A 19,181-nucleotide genomic window follows, 5' to 3' on the forward strand; every position below is an offset into this window, starting at 1 on the left:
TGGAAAAATAAGACATCCCCTGAAAATAAGACCTAGCACATCTTTGGGAGCAAAAATTAATATAAGACACTGTCTTATTTTCGGGGAAACAGGGTAGTTCATTTTAAAAACTAAATCACTGCCAGTGAGTTGATTCCTATTCAGAGACCCTGGGTATAGGGCAGAGTACGACAGCCCCCTCAGTTTCTGAGGCTTTAAATCTTTGCAACATCAAAAATCCTCCTTTTTCTCCCACAAAGCAGTTGATGGTTTTAAATTGCTGACCTTGTGGTTAGTGGCCCAGTGCATAACCCACTGCACCACCAGGGGTTTTAGTATGTTTGGGATCCTAGGAAAATAACCTTCTCTTCCCTTCCCTGAACTTACTGCCAAAATTCCATGCTGCCTGGTGTTGAAATACCCAGCACGCTGATTAAATACAGAAATTCATTAGGAAGCAAGGTTACAAAATTGAAGAGCAAAATTTTAAACAAAATATTTTTTTAAGTAAATATACATATTTCCTAGGGGGAAAAACTCATTTTAAATATAAAGACACAGGTAGATTAAAAGTAAAAAGATAAACAAAGGTATACTATGCTCTTATAAATACAAGAAAGTTTAGGTTGGAGCTGTGCCGGAAGGGATAGATAGATGACCCTATACTTTCTGTACCATTTTTCTGAAATAGACTATGCAGAAAGAATTTCAACATGGAAAACAACATAAAATTTTATTGGCTTTTTCAATTTGGCATAATTTCTTTCTTTTTAAAATCAAACATTGAGCAAGTTGACCAGCAATTAAGAACAGTAACATTGGAGACAGATTGCCTACTACCTTTGAGTCTGACTGCCATTTACTAAGGAGGCCTGGTGGTGCTCTGGGTAAATGTTGGACTGCTAATCCCAAGGTCAGTGGTTCAAAACCCGCCAGCTGCTCCATGGGAGAGAGAGATGAGTGTATCTGCTCTGGTGAGGATTTCCAGCCTCAAAAACCCAAGACAGGGTCACTATGACTGGACTAGATAGTCGTGGGCATGGTTTTGGGGTTTTGTTTTGTTTTTGCCTTTGCCATTAACTAGCTGTGTGACTTTGAAGAAGTTACTTAGCTTCTCTGTGCCTCAGCTCCCTTGTGTGAATTGAGATAATGATAGGACCTACCTAAATGTTAATATAATAACATTAATATAATATATTAATATAATAAGGTTTCAGAACCATTCCTGGCACAAAATAAGTAAGATAAAAATGTTGGCTGTTATTATGCCCTCTTACGGTTTTAATGTAGCTTGTCACGATGTTTCATGCTATGTTTGACACACTTGCTTGGAAAAGAGTTGCTCAATGTTTTTCCTTCTTTCAAACTATTGTTAAGTCTCCATTCCATAATGACCTTCTTCGTGAAAGTTTGCCTCTGATTGCTTTTCCTTTCCTTTTCTGATTAGGCCCGGAGAAGAACCACCACTCAAATGGAATTGCTGTATGCAGATAGCAGTGAACTAGCTTCAGACACTAGTACAGGAGATGCCTCCTTGCCTGTCCCTCTTACACCTGTTGCAGAAGGGCGAGAGACTGCAGCGAATACAGAGACAAGTGGTACTTCTGCTAGGGAAAAAGAGCTCCTGCCCCCATCTGGCTTACCTTCTAAGATAGGCAGCATGTAAGTCTGGCCCTGCTACACTAACTTCCTTTCTTTTTGCTTTTTTAAAAAAAAATGCATGTTGCTATTTTCTTATGTCTTCTTTCCTTTTTAAAAGAAACTATGCAAATAAGATTTTTTTTTTCCAATCTAATTTCTCTTAGGTGTTGTTCCTAATTTTTAGGAATATTCAAAATCATTTGAGATGAGATGTTCATTTTTCAATTATGTTGTCTTGTCTGAGTTCTAGAATCATTCTTAAGGGTTATAATTTTTATAAATGCTGGGTTATGCATTACCCATGGAAAATTTATTTAGAAACATTTAGAAACTAGATCACTCTAATATTAAACCTTAAAAAATATTTATATGAACCAATCCTGAAAGACTCTTCAATATTCTCTAAATTACATGTTTTAGTTCTGAGTAGCTTGGCTGGAGTAGTAAGATTTTGCTGACTCTTTTAAAGTAAAAGAGTGGTATGTATTATAAACATAAGATATTCTGAGCGTCTTTAATTCTTTACCTTGAAGCACATTGTATTTTAAGATGAGGACATACACACATAATTTTGTTGGTATTATTACAGATTTGAAGGAAGGAATATTCTTTTTCCCACCTGTGATAATGTGAACACACACATTCCATTCAAAATAGAGCATAGTTTTTTTTTTCACTATTATTTTGAAAACAAAGAAAGATTTTCCTACAGAAGCCAGTAGGTGGTCTGTAGAGGGTATGTGTGCGCTGCTTACTGTTGTATATATTGCTAGGTGCCATGGAGTTAGCTCCGACGCATAGTGATGGTATGTACAGTAGAACAAAACACTGCCCAGTCATGCATCAGTTTCACAGTGTCAAGTTTGAGCCTATTGTTGGAGACACTGTGTCAGTCAATCTCATTGAAGGGCTTCTTTTTTGATGAACCTCTCCACATTAACAAGTAGAGATGTCCTTCTTTAGGGACTGGTTCCTCCTGATTTGATGTCCAAAGTATGTGAAAGAAAGTCTTGCCCATCCTTACTTCCAAGGAACATTTTGGATGTCCTTCTGTTAAGAGAGATTTGTACGTTCTTCTGGGGCTGCCAATCACAAGGCCAGCAGTTTGAAAGCACCAGTTGTACCACCAGAGAAAGGAGAGGCTTTCTATTCCTGTAGAAAGTTACAGACTTGGAAACCCATAGAGGCAGTTCTACCCTGCCCTGTAGGGTCTCCATGAGTCAGAATCAACTTTATGGCAGTGAGTTTGGTTGCTGGTTTTCTGGAAATCCATGGTCTATATTACATTCTTTACCAACATCACCATCCAAAGGCATCAGTTCTTCTTCAGGCTTCTTTTACTCGTTCAACTTTCACATGAATAGCAGGTGATTGAAAATCCTATTGACTGGGTCAGACACACCTTCATCCTCAAGGTGAGATCTTTGCTTTTTGACACTTTAAAGAGGTCGTGTACAGCAGCATGCTGTCTGATTTCCTGACTTTTCACTCCCAAGTCAATATGGATCCAAGTAAAATTAAATCCTTGACAATGTCAATATTTTCTGGTTATCATAATATTGCTCATTGGTCCTGTGGTAAGGATTAAGGTGCAATCCCTACCAGAGGCTGTGGTCTCTGATTTACATCACTAAGTGCTTCAAGAACTCTTTAATTGTAGCAGGCAAGGTTGTGTCATCTACATAAATTAGGGTGTTAATGAGTCTTCCTTTAATCCCTATGAAGCATTCTTCTTCATATGGTCCAGTATTTTGAGTGATTTGCTCAGCAAATAAATATGGTGAAATATGGTGAAAGGCTACAACCCTGATGTACACCTTTCCTTTTAATAAACCACACAATATCCTCTTGATCTGTTGGAGCAATGCTTCCTGGTTCCATGTGAGCGCACCGACATGCTCTGCTATTCCTTGTTTTTGCAATGTTTTTCATAACTTGTTATGAGCTCCACAGTTGAATACCTTTTCATAATAACACAAATAAACACTTTTCTGGCATTCTCGACTTTCAGCCAAGATACAACTTGATATCAACATTTGATATATGTTTGTAGTTATATTAAATTTATATCATCATTCACTGGTAAAAATTTTAAATGTTGCTTCTTCAAACTGACCCTCATATACACTCTAGCCAATTATTTATGAAATGACTATATATCTACATTAAGGAATATTGCCCCCAAAGAGGCATACACTATATGATTCTGCAAATAATAAAGAAGTAACCACACTTTGCCAACCTGGATGTCTGTTAGCTTTTAAATTTTAAATAACTCAATTTTATAAAGGTATTTTTTTGACTTTGAAGAAGTAGTTTTTTCTGCTACCTTTAACCTCAAATTTAATTTTAATGAAGTCAGAACTTTCCTGCATGTGCTTGAAGTGGCCTCTGTAATTAACGATGAATTGGCTGTTGGAGATTGCTAACCAGCATAGCTAAGGCGTCAGTGCTTTTGTCAGGGAGCATAAAACAAATGCTTGGGGACTGTCAGTGACCGGGAGATGCAGGCCAACTTTAGGAACCTGCATGTGTTCAGCATTCAAGTCTGTTAGGTGAATAGAGACTTTTGGAGCCCCAAGACAAATCTATGGCCTGGAATCCAGATTCAGGTAAATACCCTCTTTTTGCCTCTTTTTAGTTTTTCAAAAAATTCTGGTAGGATAGTCTATAAAACAAATCTTTTAGATTATTTTTCATGTTTCATTTTTAAATGTAACAATTGGCCCCATTTGGTGCAGTGACGGTCACAAGTCTCAGTACCTTGCTGTTTTGGCACCAAGCAGAACAATTTATTCAAATTGCCGCTATGATTTAAATTATTCAGAAATGCTAAAACGTGATTTCTTCTGCGTAAACAAAAACCAGGGACACAAAATTTAACCATATTTCGTTTCCACCATTAAGTGGGAACCAAGTAAGCCCATTCAGGGATCTGTTTTTTTAATTTTAATTTTAATTTTATTTTTCTTGTTAATATTACTAGCCAGTGATAGCAAAGATACTTTTTTTCAATTAAAATCAATTACACCATACACAAGAATCATAGTCTAGAACTTTTAATTACATAGAAAGTAGTCAATACTTAAACTTTATGATTAGACAATTATACAAAATTATATAACTACTTGTTATGAATTAATGTACTACATGAATATAATAATTTTATGTGTAATCATTGTTGTGATTGCTTATAACTTTATTTTGTGATTATCTAAATATTATTTCATTAAACATTATTATTTTTTATATTCTGATATTCTTATATATTATTTCTTGGGAAACCATATTTTTACTATTTTAAAACTCAAAATATTTTAAGCAAACATTTCTGTTTAATTCTGAATTAAATTCATTTTAGCTGATTCATTCTGTTTAATTCATTATAGCTAGTTTGGAATTGATGTTTACATTCAAATATAATAGTTTTTCACATATTTAATATGGTTATACAAATAACTTAAATGTATAACTGTTGAATTTCTAGCAACTAAAAATAATTCATATAATAATAATTCCCATATAATGATCTTTCTCAAGTTACAGTTTGTAATATATTTAAAATTTTAGGTTACACACTTAGGGAAAAAAATTATGTGCATAGACTAAAATTGGATAACTAAAGAATCCCTTTCTATTTTAGTTCCAGACAGCCATCTCTGTCAGAAAAAAGAATACCAGAGTCTTCCCCTGTATCAAGGAGAAAGGCATATGAGAAAGCAGAAAAATCAAAGACCAAGGAACAAAAACAGTAAGTTAATACTGTATTTTACCATCGTGACTGAATAATAAGTGCTGTACTTAGGTACCAAAGTATAATAGTGAAACTATTGTTTTCAGATTCAGGCAGTCTGTGGATATGGTTAATTTGACTAAAGAACACTATCAAGTCAGCAGTGAATGTGGCTAAGTGATCATTTAACGCCACTTTTACAAATATGTAAGCACTTGTAACCAATGGTGCAAACTTACATATTTCAAAGTTTCACTTGTTTTAAAAGTCATTGCATGTTTTATGAGGATTAGTTTACTTAACACTAGATGCTCTGACCCATTAATCCACTTAAGTGGACACTTGTAAATGGCAGCCCCACTGCATACAGAAAGTTGATGGGTTAGATGCTGTTAACCTTCTACCTTCCAGGATGCCCACTCCACCCACAGGTGACCTTCTGGGTGGCAAGTGGCATGGACATCTCTTACGGTTTTGAGAGAGGGTATAACTGCTGATCAGCATTTAAGTAGGCAAAAAACCAAACACATTGCCACCAAGTCAATTCCTAATTTCTCTAACCTTAAATACAAAAATAAGCGTTTTCTTGACCACTGTGGATGACTTTAGAGCTCCCCCGTCCAAGGGGACACACTATGCTTGGACCAGTGGTTGAGCTGACTTGAAACTCAGGAAATTACCCTTCTCAGTATCCTTGCTGCCTGTTGTTAAAGATGTGATTTTTAAAATTTGTTTGCAACGAATCAGACATCTCAGAAATAATTGTGAGGGTGGGAAATGAAGCCCAAGAAGGGCTTAAAAATAAATAAATGATTCGATTAAATAAGCAAATCACTCTTAAATTCTCTGTCTGTTTCCTCATTTGCATAATGAGCAGCTTGGTTTGGGCTCTGAAATTTTAGAAGTTTTACTTGCTCTGTTGGTCCTGGCATCTGACATTAGCAGCAGATTTTTTCTCTTTAGTGCCATCTTGTGGCAAATGTAACAAAATCCAGTGGAAGAATTTTTTTTTTAATTGCCTTGCACGGAGGGTATTTATTTTATCTTACAATAAAGAAGGAAAGGAAGGATGGAGCTTCCTAGTGAAAAAAATTTCATGACTTGTTTTTCTTTTTTTAAAAGCATGTTTCTTATAACTTTCCTAACTAATCATAACCAATTAAAGCCACCTATTTAATGTTCTTTTTTTTGTAGCTCAGATTCCGGAACCTCAGAGGCTAGTCTTTCACCTCCTTCTTCCCCATCAAGCCGGCCCCGTAATGAATTGAATGTTTTTAACCGCCTTACAGTTTCTCAGGGAAACACATCAGTTCAGCAGGATAAGTAAGTCTCTATGGAAAACAGCCCCAACTACCTATATCATAAACGGAGCCTTCCCGCACAGTCTGTAGGAGATCCTTCACCATCTCTGAGTGGGAACTAGAGTCCCATGTGTGAACCCTTACTCTGCTATGTGCATTTTCCCAAGGGGAAACCAGCTATGTAGCCCAAATTGGAAAAAAAATTTTCCTGCTGAACATTATTCCCTGTTGTAGATTTGCATTCCTGTGCTCGCATTACTTGTCTTGCCTTTTCTTTTGCAAGTAAATTGGAATCTGCATCTCTCTGAGACAGCGCACCGTTAAATGTCTTGGAATTCTCCAGCTTCTGTGAGCCCACAAAAACCTCTAATCCAGATAAGCTCAATAGAAAAGAGGCAAATTAGTTTACCTTTGTAGCTAAAACCCTTTACAAAGACTTTTATTACATGTGTAGCATGTAATTAATCATTAAACTATTTAAGATGTGGCTACCATCAAACCTTAGTAATTGTGATCTTGGAATGACAGAGGACCTTTGGGGGTGGGAAAGGTGGTGGAACATGGCAGAAGAAAGCTTGGAGGGGGTAGAAAATTCAATATTCATTAAATAGGAAGTGAAAAAAATATTCCCACCTTGAACCGGAATCTCTCATGGGAGAATTAAATTCCTGCCAGAAGGCTTTATTAAAACTCTGGATTGTCTGCTTCGATTTTGAATTGTAACATTGTGGGGCTATGCACTTGATATCCCACTTCCTGCCCCAATTGTTTGTTTTCTATACTCTTCTTTCCCTCTCTGTGTCAGTAGTCTCTGAAATTTACAGGATGCAATTTAAGACTCTGTCTAGAATGGAAGGTTTTTCTACCACCACTTTAAACTTAGAGAAACATGCTACCATTGCGTTAGTGCGGGTAGACTAGAGAAGCAAATCCAGGGAGACTCATGTGTATAAGAGAGAGTTTTATATAAAGGATAATTTTACATTAAGAAAGCATGCCAATTGACAGACCTGATTGACAGACCAGGCTCCACCCCTTCACTTTTAATCCTCAAATTGACAAATGATTATATAACTACCATAAACCACCCCTTGTCAATTTGACACTTTCATATAACTCTAGCCATATATAACTTTCAAACAAACAAAAATAAAATCATATCTGTACCTAACAGGATAAACCTAAAATGTGTAAAATTCAACATATGCCCCCTTCATTTAAACATAACATTTTGTAAGTGAACAAAATAAAAATATCCTATGCTTAACGGTTGCAGTTAAGTAACACCCACACGTTAATCTTATAATCCTATGAATACATATTCCCCCACCTATGAAAGTTTGTAAGCCAACCACTTCATACCTTTATCCTCCCAATTTTGGGTATCCAATTTCTATACTGCCCACTAACATCAGCCCAGTGCTCTCAGGAGACAATCTTTCTTTGATGTGAAGAATCTTCTTCCAGTCAGAAACTTGTGAAGTCTGCCTCCATAAGCAAAGTCAAATGAGGACAAGCCATCCATAAAGTCTATAGCAATATGCACCAGTTCCCAGGCTCAAATAGCTTCATCTGGTCAGTTCTGGTCAACTCAATGTGGGCTGCTTCACTTAGCCTCACCAGGGTGTCCATGGTTTGCCTCACCTTTAGAAAATAGTCCCATCACAAATTCTCAGCAAGCCAAGCCCTCTTGTGCTCTAGGTCATGAACCCACTCTCATCTTCTCCTCTAGTCAACCCACTCTCATCTTCTCCTCTAGTATCTGTAAACCAAGTCCACGGTGGGTATCAGTGGCCAGACTCAACCCATCTCTCTATTGCTGCATTTCTCCCACTTCCACTCCACAACTGGATCCAGGTGGTCCCCTAGCAAGCATTTCAGCCTGCCAAACATTCAGTCCTAGAGAGTTTTTCTTCATGGTTCCAGATTTTTTCCAGCTTCTGACAAAAACACTAGAGTTCAAACTTCAAATCCAAAGAGTTCCTTTTTCTTCAATCTGTCAATCATGCCCTTAGGCAGGTCTCTTGGAATGCAAATGTCCTGAGTACTCCAAAGCACTGGGTGGAGCTTATCCTTTCAGAGTCTTCTTTGAAGGCGTGTCCTAAACCATCTAAAGATCAAATTAATGGCTCAAGGCCAGTGGGTTTACAAGCTCTCTATTTTCATACTTCCCCAAATCATTTCTATAAATCCTTATATCCACAATAACAAGCAGAAGAAATCAGTATAACAAATTAGAATCATATATTAAAGTCAATTCTTGAAACAGTCATGTTCAATCCTTATTTAGTTTATGTAAATCCTTATCTAAACTATTCTATTGATACAAAAATTTGAGATTAGGCCTCAGAGCTTCCAGGCAGATCCATGCTTTCTGTCAGCCATTTTGACCTTTTTGTCAGCCATTTTATCTAAGCAGCATAGTTTCTGAGAAATTCAAGTGGAGATTTCTACCCCTGAGCTCAAAATATACATTAATCACATTCGTTTTCACCATTTCAAATAGGAATACCCAAAGACTACAACCAAACAAAATAATCAAAACATTAACTTCCCATATTCTTTCCAGAAAACAACTTAGTAGACATGGACATATCTAACTTCTGGCTAGCCAAAGAAGAAACACTACCAGGAGGGAGCAGTCAAGCAAACACTCACTCTCCATCTTTATGATTTGTTTCTCCGGTACCCCACTTCCAAGGTACCATAATGTGTTAGTCCAGGTAGACTAGAGAAACAAATCCAGGGAGACTCATGTGTATAAGAGAGAGTTTTATGTAAAGGGTAATTGTACATTAAGAAAGCATCCCAACCCAGTCCAGTCCAAGTCCTTAAGTCTGATATTAGCACATATGTCAGATACCAATGTATAAAGTCCTCTTCAGACTCACAAAGCGCATACAATGACACTGAATGCAGGACAATCACAGGCCAGTGGGTAGAAAGTCTTCCAGATCCTGTGGTGTTGTAAGCATCTCAGAGCTGGCGGGGTCTCTATATGGCTTCTCTGGCTTCAGTGGTCTGGTTGCAGCAGGGTAGATCCATCTGGCTCCTCCAGCTAAGGGCAGTAGTGTAGCTGCAATGTCTCCCAGGGAGTGATCAGAGAGAGAGTCTCTCCTGTGTCCAAGGAGGAAATTACAGGAGTTCCCAGAATTCACAGGAGAAGGCCATGCCCACACGGAGGCCTCATTGGCTATGATCCTATTGACAGACTTCACTCTTAATCTCAAATTGACAAATGATTATGTAACTACAACCATTAAAAAAGAAATCTCGATCAGTATATGACATGTCCTTTAAATTGATTATATAAGCAAGTACTTTTATGTGGAAATAAAGCTCCTTTATATTGTTAAATTGCATCATATCTTGTAATGAATTCAGAAAAGAGAATATTTGTTACATGAAGAATCACTCAATTCTATCTACCTGGTATTCACAATCACACATATTTTCTGTCATTCTTTTGATGGCATGGACTATTTAGTCATAGGCCCATATTTTACTAAATGTTTTCATGAGGGACCAGTAGTTAGTCTCTGTTACATCTTTAGAGGCTGTTGCTCCGAGTGGCACCTCCTCCAGTCTTAGCCCTGTCACTCCTTGTGGAGCTCCTTTTCGGGGACCAACATAGTTCACCAGCAAGTTTGCCCCACACATTGTTGCTGGTCACAACTCGCGTCCACTCTCATTGTCTCCTCATTCCACCCAAGGTTGCTATAAATTAAATAATTTTTCCTAGTAACCAGACTCACAGGTAATCTTGGAAACCTCAGATTACATCTGAAAGCAGTGAATCAACTAGGATTTAATTCCCTTTAAAATTCTCTGGCTATTGCTGAGATTTCCTTAGTCAAAGGGACTCAATGTTTTTGATATAAATTCAAATAAAAAGTTATTAAACTTAAGTAATTTTCTCCCCATGTAAACATAGTCTAAACTTAAAGTACTAAATATAAATGTAAAAATCCCATTAGAGTCGAATGTCACATTAGAGGTTAAACAATGTACTAAATAATAAAATACAAGAATCCCCACAAACAAATCAAACACACACTGCCATTGAGTCAATTTCAACGTAAAGTGACTTTCAGAAGTTGCAAATCTTTACCAGGGCAGCCTCATTTCTATCCTATGGGGAAACTGGTGCATTTTAACCACTGATGTTGATTCAACAATCCAACACCTAAATCCATGGTGCCACCAGGCCTCCTTAATAAGTATAAATATGAATGGAATGAGCTAATAGTTTCAAAAATATGAAATGTTTTCTAAAGTGTTTGTATGGATAGAAAGAACACTGAAGTGATGTATTCCATATACTTGGTATTGCTTGCCTTCCAGGACATACTTGTAAGAAGTGAGGAGAGGTTCTGTATGTAGATCAATACAAATGGCAAAAAATTGCCCACACCCTTTTCGTAGTTGAAACATAAGAATAAAACATTTTACCTGTCTTAGCTGCATTTTAAAATTGCTGGTATCCAGTGCAAATAGAAAAGCAGGGCTCTTTAAAGGAAATGTTTGCTGTGTCTCTGTGTTATCCATACTGTTAATTTTCAGTTCAAACTCATGTCTCTCCCTGTGGACATCTGTATTCTTTACTCTCATAATTCTAACTCTTTCACTGTAGGTCTGATGAAAGTGACTCCTCTCTGTCGGAGGTACACAGGTACTTTCTATCTTTCCTACGTTCGGGCCTTTCATTGATACTCTGAAAGACTTTCTAGAAATTCTTAACAGCAAGTCTCATTTTTGTTGCATGCCTTACTTGTTGCAAAACATTTGAATGCACTAATACTTTCAAATATATTAATTTACATATATTTTGTAGTCATGCTTTTTAGACAAAACAGTGGCAAACTTTTTGTATGCTTACTTTAAAATTGATACTATGTTCTGTTTGTAATCTAAATGTTGTCTTGAAGCAAAGTTAAGTTCTATGGACATTGATGTCAATGTTTGCTCCTCAGTGAGCAAATATTTTTATTATCTCAAGTATGGGAGAAAAATGAAGTATTTTTGGTGGCTGACTGGGCAGTTTTAAATAAACATTTATCGTTTTTTGCGGGTGTGGGGAGGGGTGTGGGGGGGTGACTTGAATGCCTAGAGGGGACAGAGGCTATTGTGGTCTTTTTTAACAGGACAAAGGGGAATATAAAGCAAAGGTTTAAAATTAAAAAATAATGTTAATTCTGGAGTAACTTTAAAAAATAACAATGTTACCTTTTCTATATTATGGATTTTTTGCCCCATTTTTGCATCTCTCTCGCCCTCTCCCCCCATCATGCCCTTTCCTCATTTATCATTTTGTTACCTCCTCTTTGCCCTTATTTTCCCTGTTTTATGGCCATTTTGCTGATCATCAACAGATCCTCCAGAAGGTAGGCAAGGAGTGGGAAAGGAAATTAGCTTCTTTACATTGATGGACTGATAGTTTCCATCAAATGGAAATAAGTGCTGCTTTTATTTCCCGTCAGAGCAGATCTGGTGTGTACATGTGCCATATTTAAAGAAACGACTTTAAAGTTGATTTTCCTATTTCAGGATGTTTGTAGTTTTTTTCTAATAGAAAAAGTAACACCATAGTGTTTCTAATTTCTATATTATTTCCATTATCTTTGATGAAAGGCAACAATATAAAACATTAGCCTTACTGTTCTTACTATATTTAGGAAATTTTAGCGCATTTTCCAGTATCCACCTTAACAAAATGCTGTAGTTAAACTTGAGGTTTGATTTTAAAGAAGTGCATAATGAATAACAGTAAACTGTGTAAGAATTTAAAAGGAGCATCCTGCTGTCCACAAAATACTGTGCCATAGTCACTAGAAGCAGATGCTACTGAACACTTTGGTCATTACAACTTTTGACATACTAACATAATTATCCTGAGGGTTACAACATCAGGGACATATTTCATAGATCCCTTAAAGATGGAACTGAAGGAAGAAATTCCTTGGAGATGTGAATTTTTTTCTTATGATGGTTTGTGTCATTAAATGCACTTCCAAAATAGCGCTAATAATATAAACACAAATTTTTCTTGTTGAAATAGCCATTTCCGTTCTGGCTGAGAAGTGACAGTAACATCTTAGTTATCTAGTGCTACTATAACAGAAATACCACAAAAAAGTGTTTGCAGACAGAAATTTGCGCTCTCATAGTTTAAGAGGCTGCAAATCCAAATCCATGGTGCTGATTAGTGAAAGGCTTTCTCTCTGAGTTGGCTTTGGAGGAAAGTCCTTAACTGGAAGCTTCTGACTGACCCTGGGCCACAATGTATGTGCATTACATTTCTGTCCATTATTTTTGATCTGTGCTCTTGAGCTACACCATAGTGAATCTAGTATCCTTTTTTTTTTTTTTTAATGACGACCTTTCAAATATTCAGATCACAGCTGTACCCTCTCTCTAATGCATGTTCTTTTGTCAGCTCAATAGGTCTGGTTTCATGATACAGTTTCCAGACCCCTCATCCTGCTGCTAGTCTATTTTGGGGAGATTCTAATTTTTCTGTGTCCCTCTTAAAACATGGCATCCAAACTGAACCCTGTTCCAAATGTGCTCTAGCCAGGATACCGTTAGCTACATTTAATTTCTTCTGAAATATTTACTTCTATTAAATAACCTATGGATAGTATTGGTGATTGTTAATAAGAAAAGCTTTTTAAACCTAGAGTGTAGTTAAATCCCTCTTTTCTGTTCCAACTTTGACATAAATTTTATGTTTTCATTTTAGCCCAGGGCTATTTTAGTGCTAAGTAGGTAATTTAAAATGAATGATATTTTGTTTCAATCATTTTTCTAGGCCATGGAATACAGTCTCTAGCTCTGTGATCTATCAGTTCAATAAACAGGAATAGATTCGTTTTCTTTAGGGCCAGGGTTAGATTAGCTAGGCATTGAAGACTTCCTTCCAAACTGACAGTGACATTGATCCTTTAGATCTGTCTGTCCTTTCCCACAAGGGTAGTGTGTGACATGCTTATTTGATGGGCCTGTTGGGGGCAGCATATATTCTTCCCCCAACGTGCTACCCGCTGACTTTAAAAATAACTTCCCTCAGTGGGTTACTGAGCTCATGTTACCTTTTATTGATGAGCACTTCAAAATGATTCTATAATGGCGTTTTAATATTTTTTCCTATGGGATTCAACAAGAAATTTTATTCAGTTATAATTTCTGAAACACATCATTTATTTATTAGCCTTTTTGGAAACTTGGACCCATGCTCTGCCCCTTGTATTGATCTTTATGATCTCTTAGAGTACTGACAGTGAGTGTGCCTCCACAATGGCATATTCTTTCAAGATGCTAGAATTGTTTCTTGACAGAAATACTAAGACTCAAGGCATAAAGCAGTGGCAGTAGCTCTAGCTTATCTCGGGCTCACATTTCTTCTTAATTCTTTTGGCTCTTTGCATCTCGAACCTTTTACTCACTAAGAAAATAGAAACCAACAGGATTTGCTTTATTTCTGTAGTTTCCCAATATTATGCCATTTGTCTTAGAAAATGGAAATATTTGTGGTAAGCATAATTTATTTCACTGCTCTGAACAAAAATCCATATGTATGGTATATATTCCATGCCTTTATTAATGCTCGTCTTTAGCCTTCCTGATAGCAACAATCTCAATGTTGAATCCTCATTTCACAGATGAGGAAACTGAAGATTGGAAAATCATTTCCATTTAATTGAATTATCTTCGTTTGTACCTTCTTAAGCTCTTTTAGCATAGGGACAATGTGTAGAGCCCTGGTGGGATGGTTGTTAGGAGTAAGGCTGCTAGCCAACAGGTCAGCAGTTTGAAACCACCAGTCACTCCAGACAAGGCTTTCTACTCCTGGAAACAGTTACAATCTCAGAAACCCACAGGGGCAGTTCCACCCTGTCCTATAAGATGATATCAATTCGATGGCAGTGAGTTGTTATAGCATAGTAAGCGGACCAATGGCATAAGGGAGAAACTCTTAAGACTAAAGAATGCTAAACTTGGAAGAAAGCTGCCTAAAAGCTCTGTTTTTGTTTGTTTGTTTTTGCTGCTGTTGTTTTAACCTTTCCTTTTTTAATCTTTTTTGAGATAGTCATTTTTGAGGCTTTGCTTGTTTTAGCTTCTCTGTCTATACAGTCATTTCTGTTTCTTCAATCTTGGGCTAAAATTGCTTTCTTAGTGTTTGGGTGGCATGTGTTATACTTTATCTGGCATGCCAGTTTATGGCATGGGTCCGCAGCTTCTAATTGTCCATCATGTCTACTTCTTCCTTATCAGAGCCCAGTATATGCTCATTGCTTCCCTCAGCTTTAGAGACGTAAAATTATCAGCAAGAAGAACAGAATGTGTCATATGCTTTGCTTGTTTCAGAATGCAGCTCCTCGCAGGTGCCTCATTAGTTGATGCACCCTTTCATCGCTATTACAATTTCATACCACGCCTCTGCTCTTTTGCTTTCAAATGAAGTGACAATGGAGCACTCTGGATGTTGTTATTTAGTAAGGTTCTTAAGTTGGGGAGACATCTATAATTTGTCTCATGCTGTAGCTATTAATTGTGACTGAAGTGACCTCCCCCTTCCCGCCCCCCCTTTTTCCACCACAGAGGCATAATCAACCCATTTCCTGCTTCCAAAGGGATCAGAGCTTCTCCACTTCAGTGCAGTCACATAGCTGAAGGACACACGAAGGCCGTGCTCTGTGTGGATTCTACCGATGACCTTCTCTTCACCGGATCAAAAGGTGGTAGCAGTTGTAGAATGTGAACATTAGAGAGTGTGTTTTTATGATTAAATTTTAATAGGCTTTGGAAGAAAGATAAAACTTTTTAAGACCGGGTCAGAATCTGAGAGATGATCGGGTTCAACCTCCAATGGTCTATAGATCATTGCACAGTTGGGAAGAAAGTAACTGTTCATGTTACACCAATAGATTGTGCGAGACACTGCCCTTCCGTGTTTGAGCAGCTATTATATACAAGGCTCTGAATCTAGTGTTGCAGATTATATAAAAGTTTATAAAATGACCTTGCACAGTGTAATGTACACAATGGTAAAAAGAATAAGATGGGGAGGACAAATGACCATTTCTTGAGTAGTACTAAGTACCAGAGACTGGCAGGCACTATACAAATAGAGCTCACCCAATTCTCACAGTAACCGCAGTGCCATACAGTTTGAATTTTACTGATGAGGGAATGGAGGGTTCAAGAAAACAAGTAACTTACTGGGATAAAGTAGTTAAGTAGAAGAGTCAGAATTTAAAACTAAGTCTATTCTAACTTGTTCCAACTCCTTCCGTTGGAGCTGCAAGCAATTAGAAGTAAACTATAAATCCTTTAAAGATCTGCAAAATAAGATTACTGGGGTTTCATGGATAGCTTATGTTTAGCTGTGAAAAGCAAAGCAAGTTTTGACAAGGTGGTATTGAGGATGAACCTTTGAGAATGGTTTCTCTATTACCGGGCAAGGATTGACAAACAAGATTACAGAACAACTGTTCTAGGGGAAAGGTTGCAAATTAAATATAACTTATAGGTACCACTTTATTAAGTCTTAAAAGTCAAAGACAAGATGAATCATCTGTAAGAAGCAGCTCTTCAGCAAGAGGTCATAATGGCTGTCTGAAGGATTCATAGCTACCTATCAAGAACACGGAAAACAGGAAGTTGTCACAAATCGCGAGAGGTAGCAGAGTTGCAGGTGGGACTACAGAAAAGGGAAAGGACAGTGACTGGAATACATCAATTACAGCAAATTAGGACGTTTCCAGATTAGTTCTGAGTCATTCGAACCATGTAGGTTGAGGGATGGTTCATAATCATGCCACTCAGGTACTCGGTTTCCAACAAGGGTATGCCCAACCAAGTCCCTGAGGGCATGACACCCCTCCTTGAGCCACCCAGGGCAATAGTAGCAAGCACACTCTACCCAAGGCAAATCTTTGCATTGTCAGTCAGTGTCAGAAAGAACACCATGGAGGCTTCACGTGGAGACGAGGGCTCCCATTGTAAACTGTAGTCTTCTAGCACACTTAGTGCTTAGAATTTCAGCTGGAATCTACAGGAGCCTTAGTAGTGTAGTGGTTATGCATGGGACTAACTGCAGGGTCAGCAGTTAGAAACTGCCAGCTGTTGCTCGAGAGAAAGACAGGGTTTTCTACTCCCATAAAGAGTTACAGTCTCAGAAACCCACAAGGACAGCTCTTTCCTGCCCTATAGGGCCACGTGGACTGAATAGTAGTGAGGGTTTTGTTGTTGTTGTTGTTTTAATACAGCTTAAGCAGAGGCATGGAGGTAAATGTGGGGTGTGTTTTGAAACTAAACCCACTGGGTTAAGAAGTAGAATGTATGTAACAGAAGTGGTGGACAATATAAAATGGTAAAGTGCAGGAATTGGAAAGCTGGTACATATTCTTCAGTGTTTAGGAATACTTTAAGATTCAGTTCAGTCAGCCATATGTATTACTCATTGTCTGTGACAGGAATATCAGAAACCAGCTATGGGGTAATGACCATCAGTCCCCCGGTTTAAAAAAATAAGAAAGGGAATCAGTTCTGTGAAAATATCATTATTTGCTAATGATTTAAATTAAATATATCTCCATGGGTAAATATTAGATATGTCAGAAAGACAAAATTATGTTCTACTATGTTTTATAGATTAAAAAAAATCCACCTTCCAGTTACTTCTGGAAAAGAAAGGGGAGTGTGTATTTGGGGTGTGGAGAGTGTTGTGAGAACGCGATCCAAGCAGATTAGTTTGAAGTTGCTGATTTGAGGCTGCCACTTTAGTATTGGGGGCACTTTAAAGCAGGACTCTTGATAAAGAGGATCAGATTTCATGTAATTATTTGAAATGTATGCAACAGACACTGATGATTTTCATGCAACCCTTTACCCAGCATGGCCCTGGACCTGCTGTAGAGGATAAGGAATAGAGGGAGGAGTCCTATTGCAGCTTAATCAAATAATTTCTAAGGTGTCTTATTTTGTTGCCTATTTATAGGAGAAACTTGTTTAAATATTTTATTATGTCAGTGGTCTTTCCTCCTCTTTCATCTGTTTCAGATCGAACTTGTAAAGTATGGAATCTAGTGACTGGGCAGGAGATAATGTCACTGGGAGGTCATCCAAACAATGTCGTCTCTGTAAAATACTGTAATTATACAAGTTTGGTCTTCACAGTCTCAACATCTTACATTAAGGTGTGGGATATCAGAGATTCCGCAAAATGCATTCGAACACTGACGTAAGTACCTTAAAGTTAGTATACCAACTAAGCCAAACCAAGACTACTGCCATGGTTGATTTTGACCCATAATGGCCCTATCGGACAGAGTAGAAGAGCCCCTCTGGGCTTCCAGATATGAGCAGAAAGCCTCACCCCCCCCCCGCCCCCCCACCCCAGCACCTGGTGGATTCAAACTGTCAACCATGTGGTTAACAGCCCCATGAATGATCTTCTGTGCCACCATATATAATGAAAGCAGAGTAAAATAAAGATGGGGGAAAACCTATTGAGAGAATAGTATTAAACAAGCATCAGGTATGAAACAAGAAAGGATAAACCAGTTAAGAAGCATATTTTATTGTAATTAACAAGCATTGACTAGCTAAGAATTAAAAAAACTATGGGTGAAACTGCTTTGATTTTAGCACAAATTTCTTATCTATAGGTTATGTAAACAATTGGAAAATGTGTTAGGGTGCATTTTCTAGAGAAACAAAACCAGTGACTCTCATGTGTACGAAAGAACTGTGCATAAAGAAAGGAAGACGGGGGGTGGGGGTGGGGGGACCAAGAGGGGAGTGCAACAGACCAGTGAAGGCAGCGAAGCTGCAAAGTCCCCAAAGAATCCCAATCAGAGACTTATGACTTGGGGGGCAGCACTTGGCACCCCATCTGAAATGATTGGGGACACTGAAAGTCTAAATGCATAACTGGGGGTGGGGGACACTAGACCGCTCCATTCCTGACTGCGGGAAGAGCAACATAGATTTATAGGATGCTCGCCTTTCAGGCATGATTGCTGAAGACTAAAAGGGGGTATGTTGTTAGGTAAGGGGGACCCGGGCTAGGTAATCCTGAAAGAAAGGGGGACTCGACTGAGGGTTTGTAACACGTCTTTCTCTTTATGTAACATAGATGTACTCATCTGATTGACGTCATGATCCCTGTTAGACTTGTGACTGTCTGTATGGTTTGGGTTTTTTTTTTTTAATGTTTATCTATCCAATATAGGCAGGATAGGAAATCTTACAGTGACTAGGCTGAGGGTTCCTGTGGGGCATGGTTGGGGAGGCGGCAGGGGAGGTGATTGGGGAGCCAACAATGACAGGTACAGGGGAGTAGTAAGTGTTCTGTAATTGACAGTGAGGATTGTGTAGCTTTTATGGTCGTGTTTGATCAATTGAATTGTATCTGAGAGGAATTATTAAGAGGTGAACGATGGGTAAGCATAATAGTGGGGCAGGAGGGGAAAAATATAGATATAAATGTATGTAACAAGGAAGCAAATGGACCTTGGACT

At 37.9% G+C, this 19,181-nt stretch overlaps 1 protein-coding gene across 1 annotated transcript in view; it reads left to right on the forward strand.

Moving 5' to 3' along the window:
• The window catches only part of KIF21A (kinesin family member 21A), a 90,311-nt gene that overhangs the window by 59,691 nt on the left and 11,439 nt on the right, over positions 1-19,181 (forward strand). Inside the window, exons 27-33 of the mRNA XM_004700206.2 lie at positions 1,427-1,641; positions 5,264-5,371; positions 6,548-6,676; positions 11,288-11,326; positions 12,027-12,038; positions 15,256-15,392; positions 17,719-17,899. Of these exons, the coding sequence (XP_004700263.1) occupies positions 1,427-1,641; positions 5,264-5,371; positions 6,548-6,676; positions 11,288-11,326; positions 12,027-12,038; positions 15,256-15,392; positions 17,719-17,899 (821 nt within the window). The remainder of the gene's footprint in view (positions 1-1,426; positions 1,642-5,263; positions 5,372-6,547; positions 6,677-11,287; positions 11,327-12,026; positions 12,039-15,255; positions 15,393-17,718; positions 17,900-19,181) is intronic.

Source organism: Echinops telfairi, unplaced genomic scaffold, assembly GCF_000313985.2.
Source record: "Echinops telfairi isolate 266 unplaced genomic scaffold, ASM31398v2 ScPeMD7_7406;HRSCAF=8444, whole genome shotgun sequence".
Taxonomy (NCBI): Eukaryota; Metazoa; Chordata; class Mammalia; order Afrosoricida; family Tenrecidae; genus Echinops; species Echinops telfairi.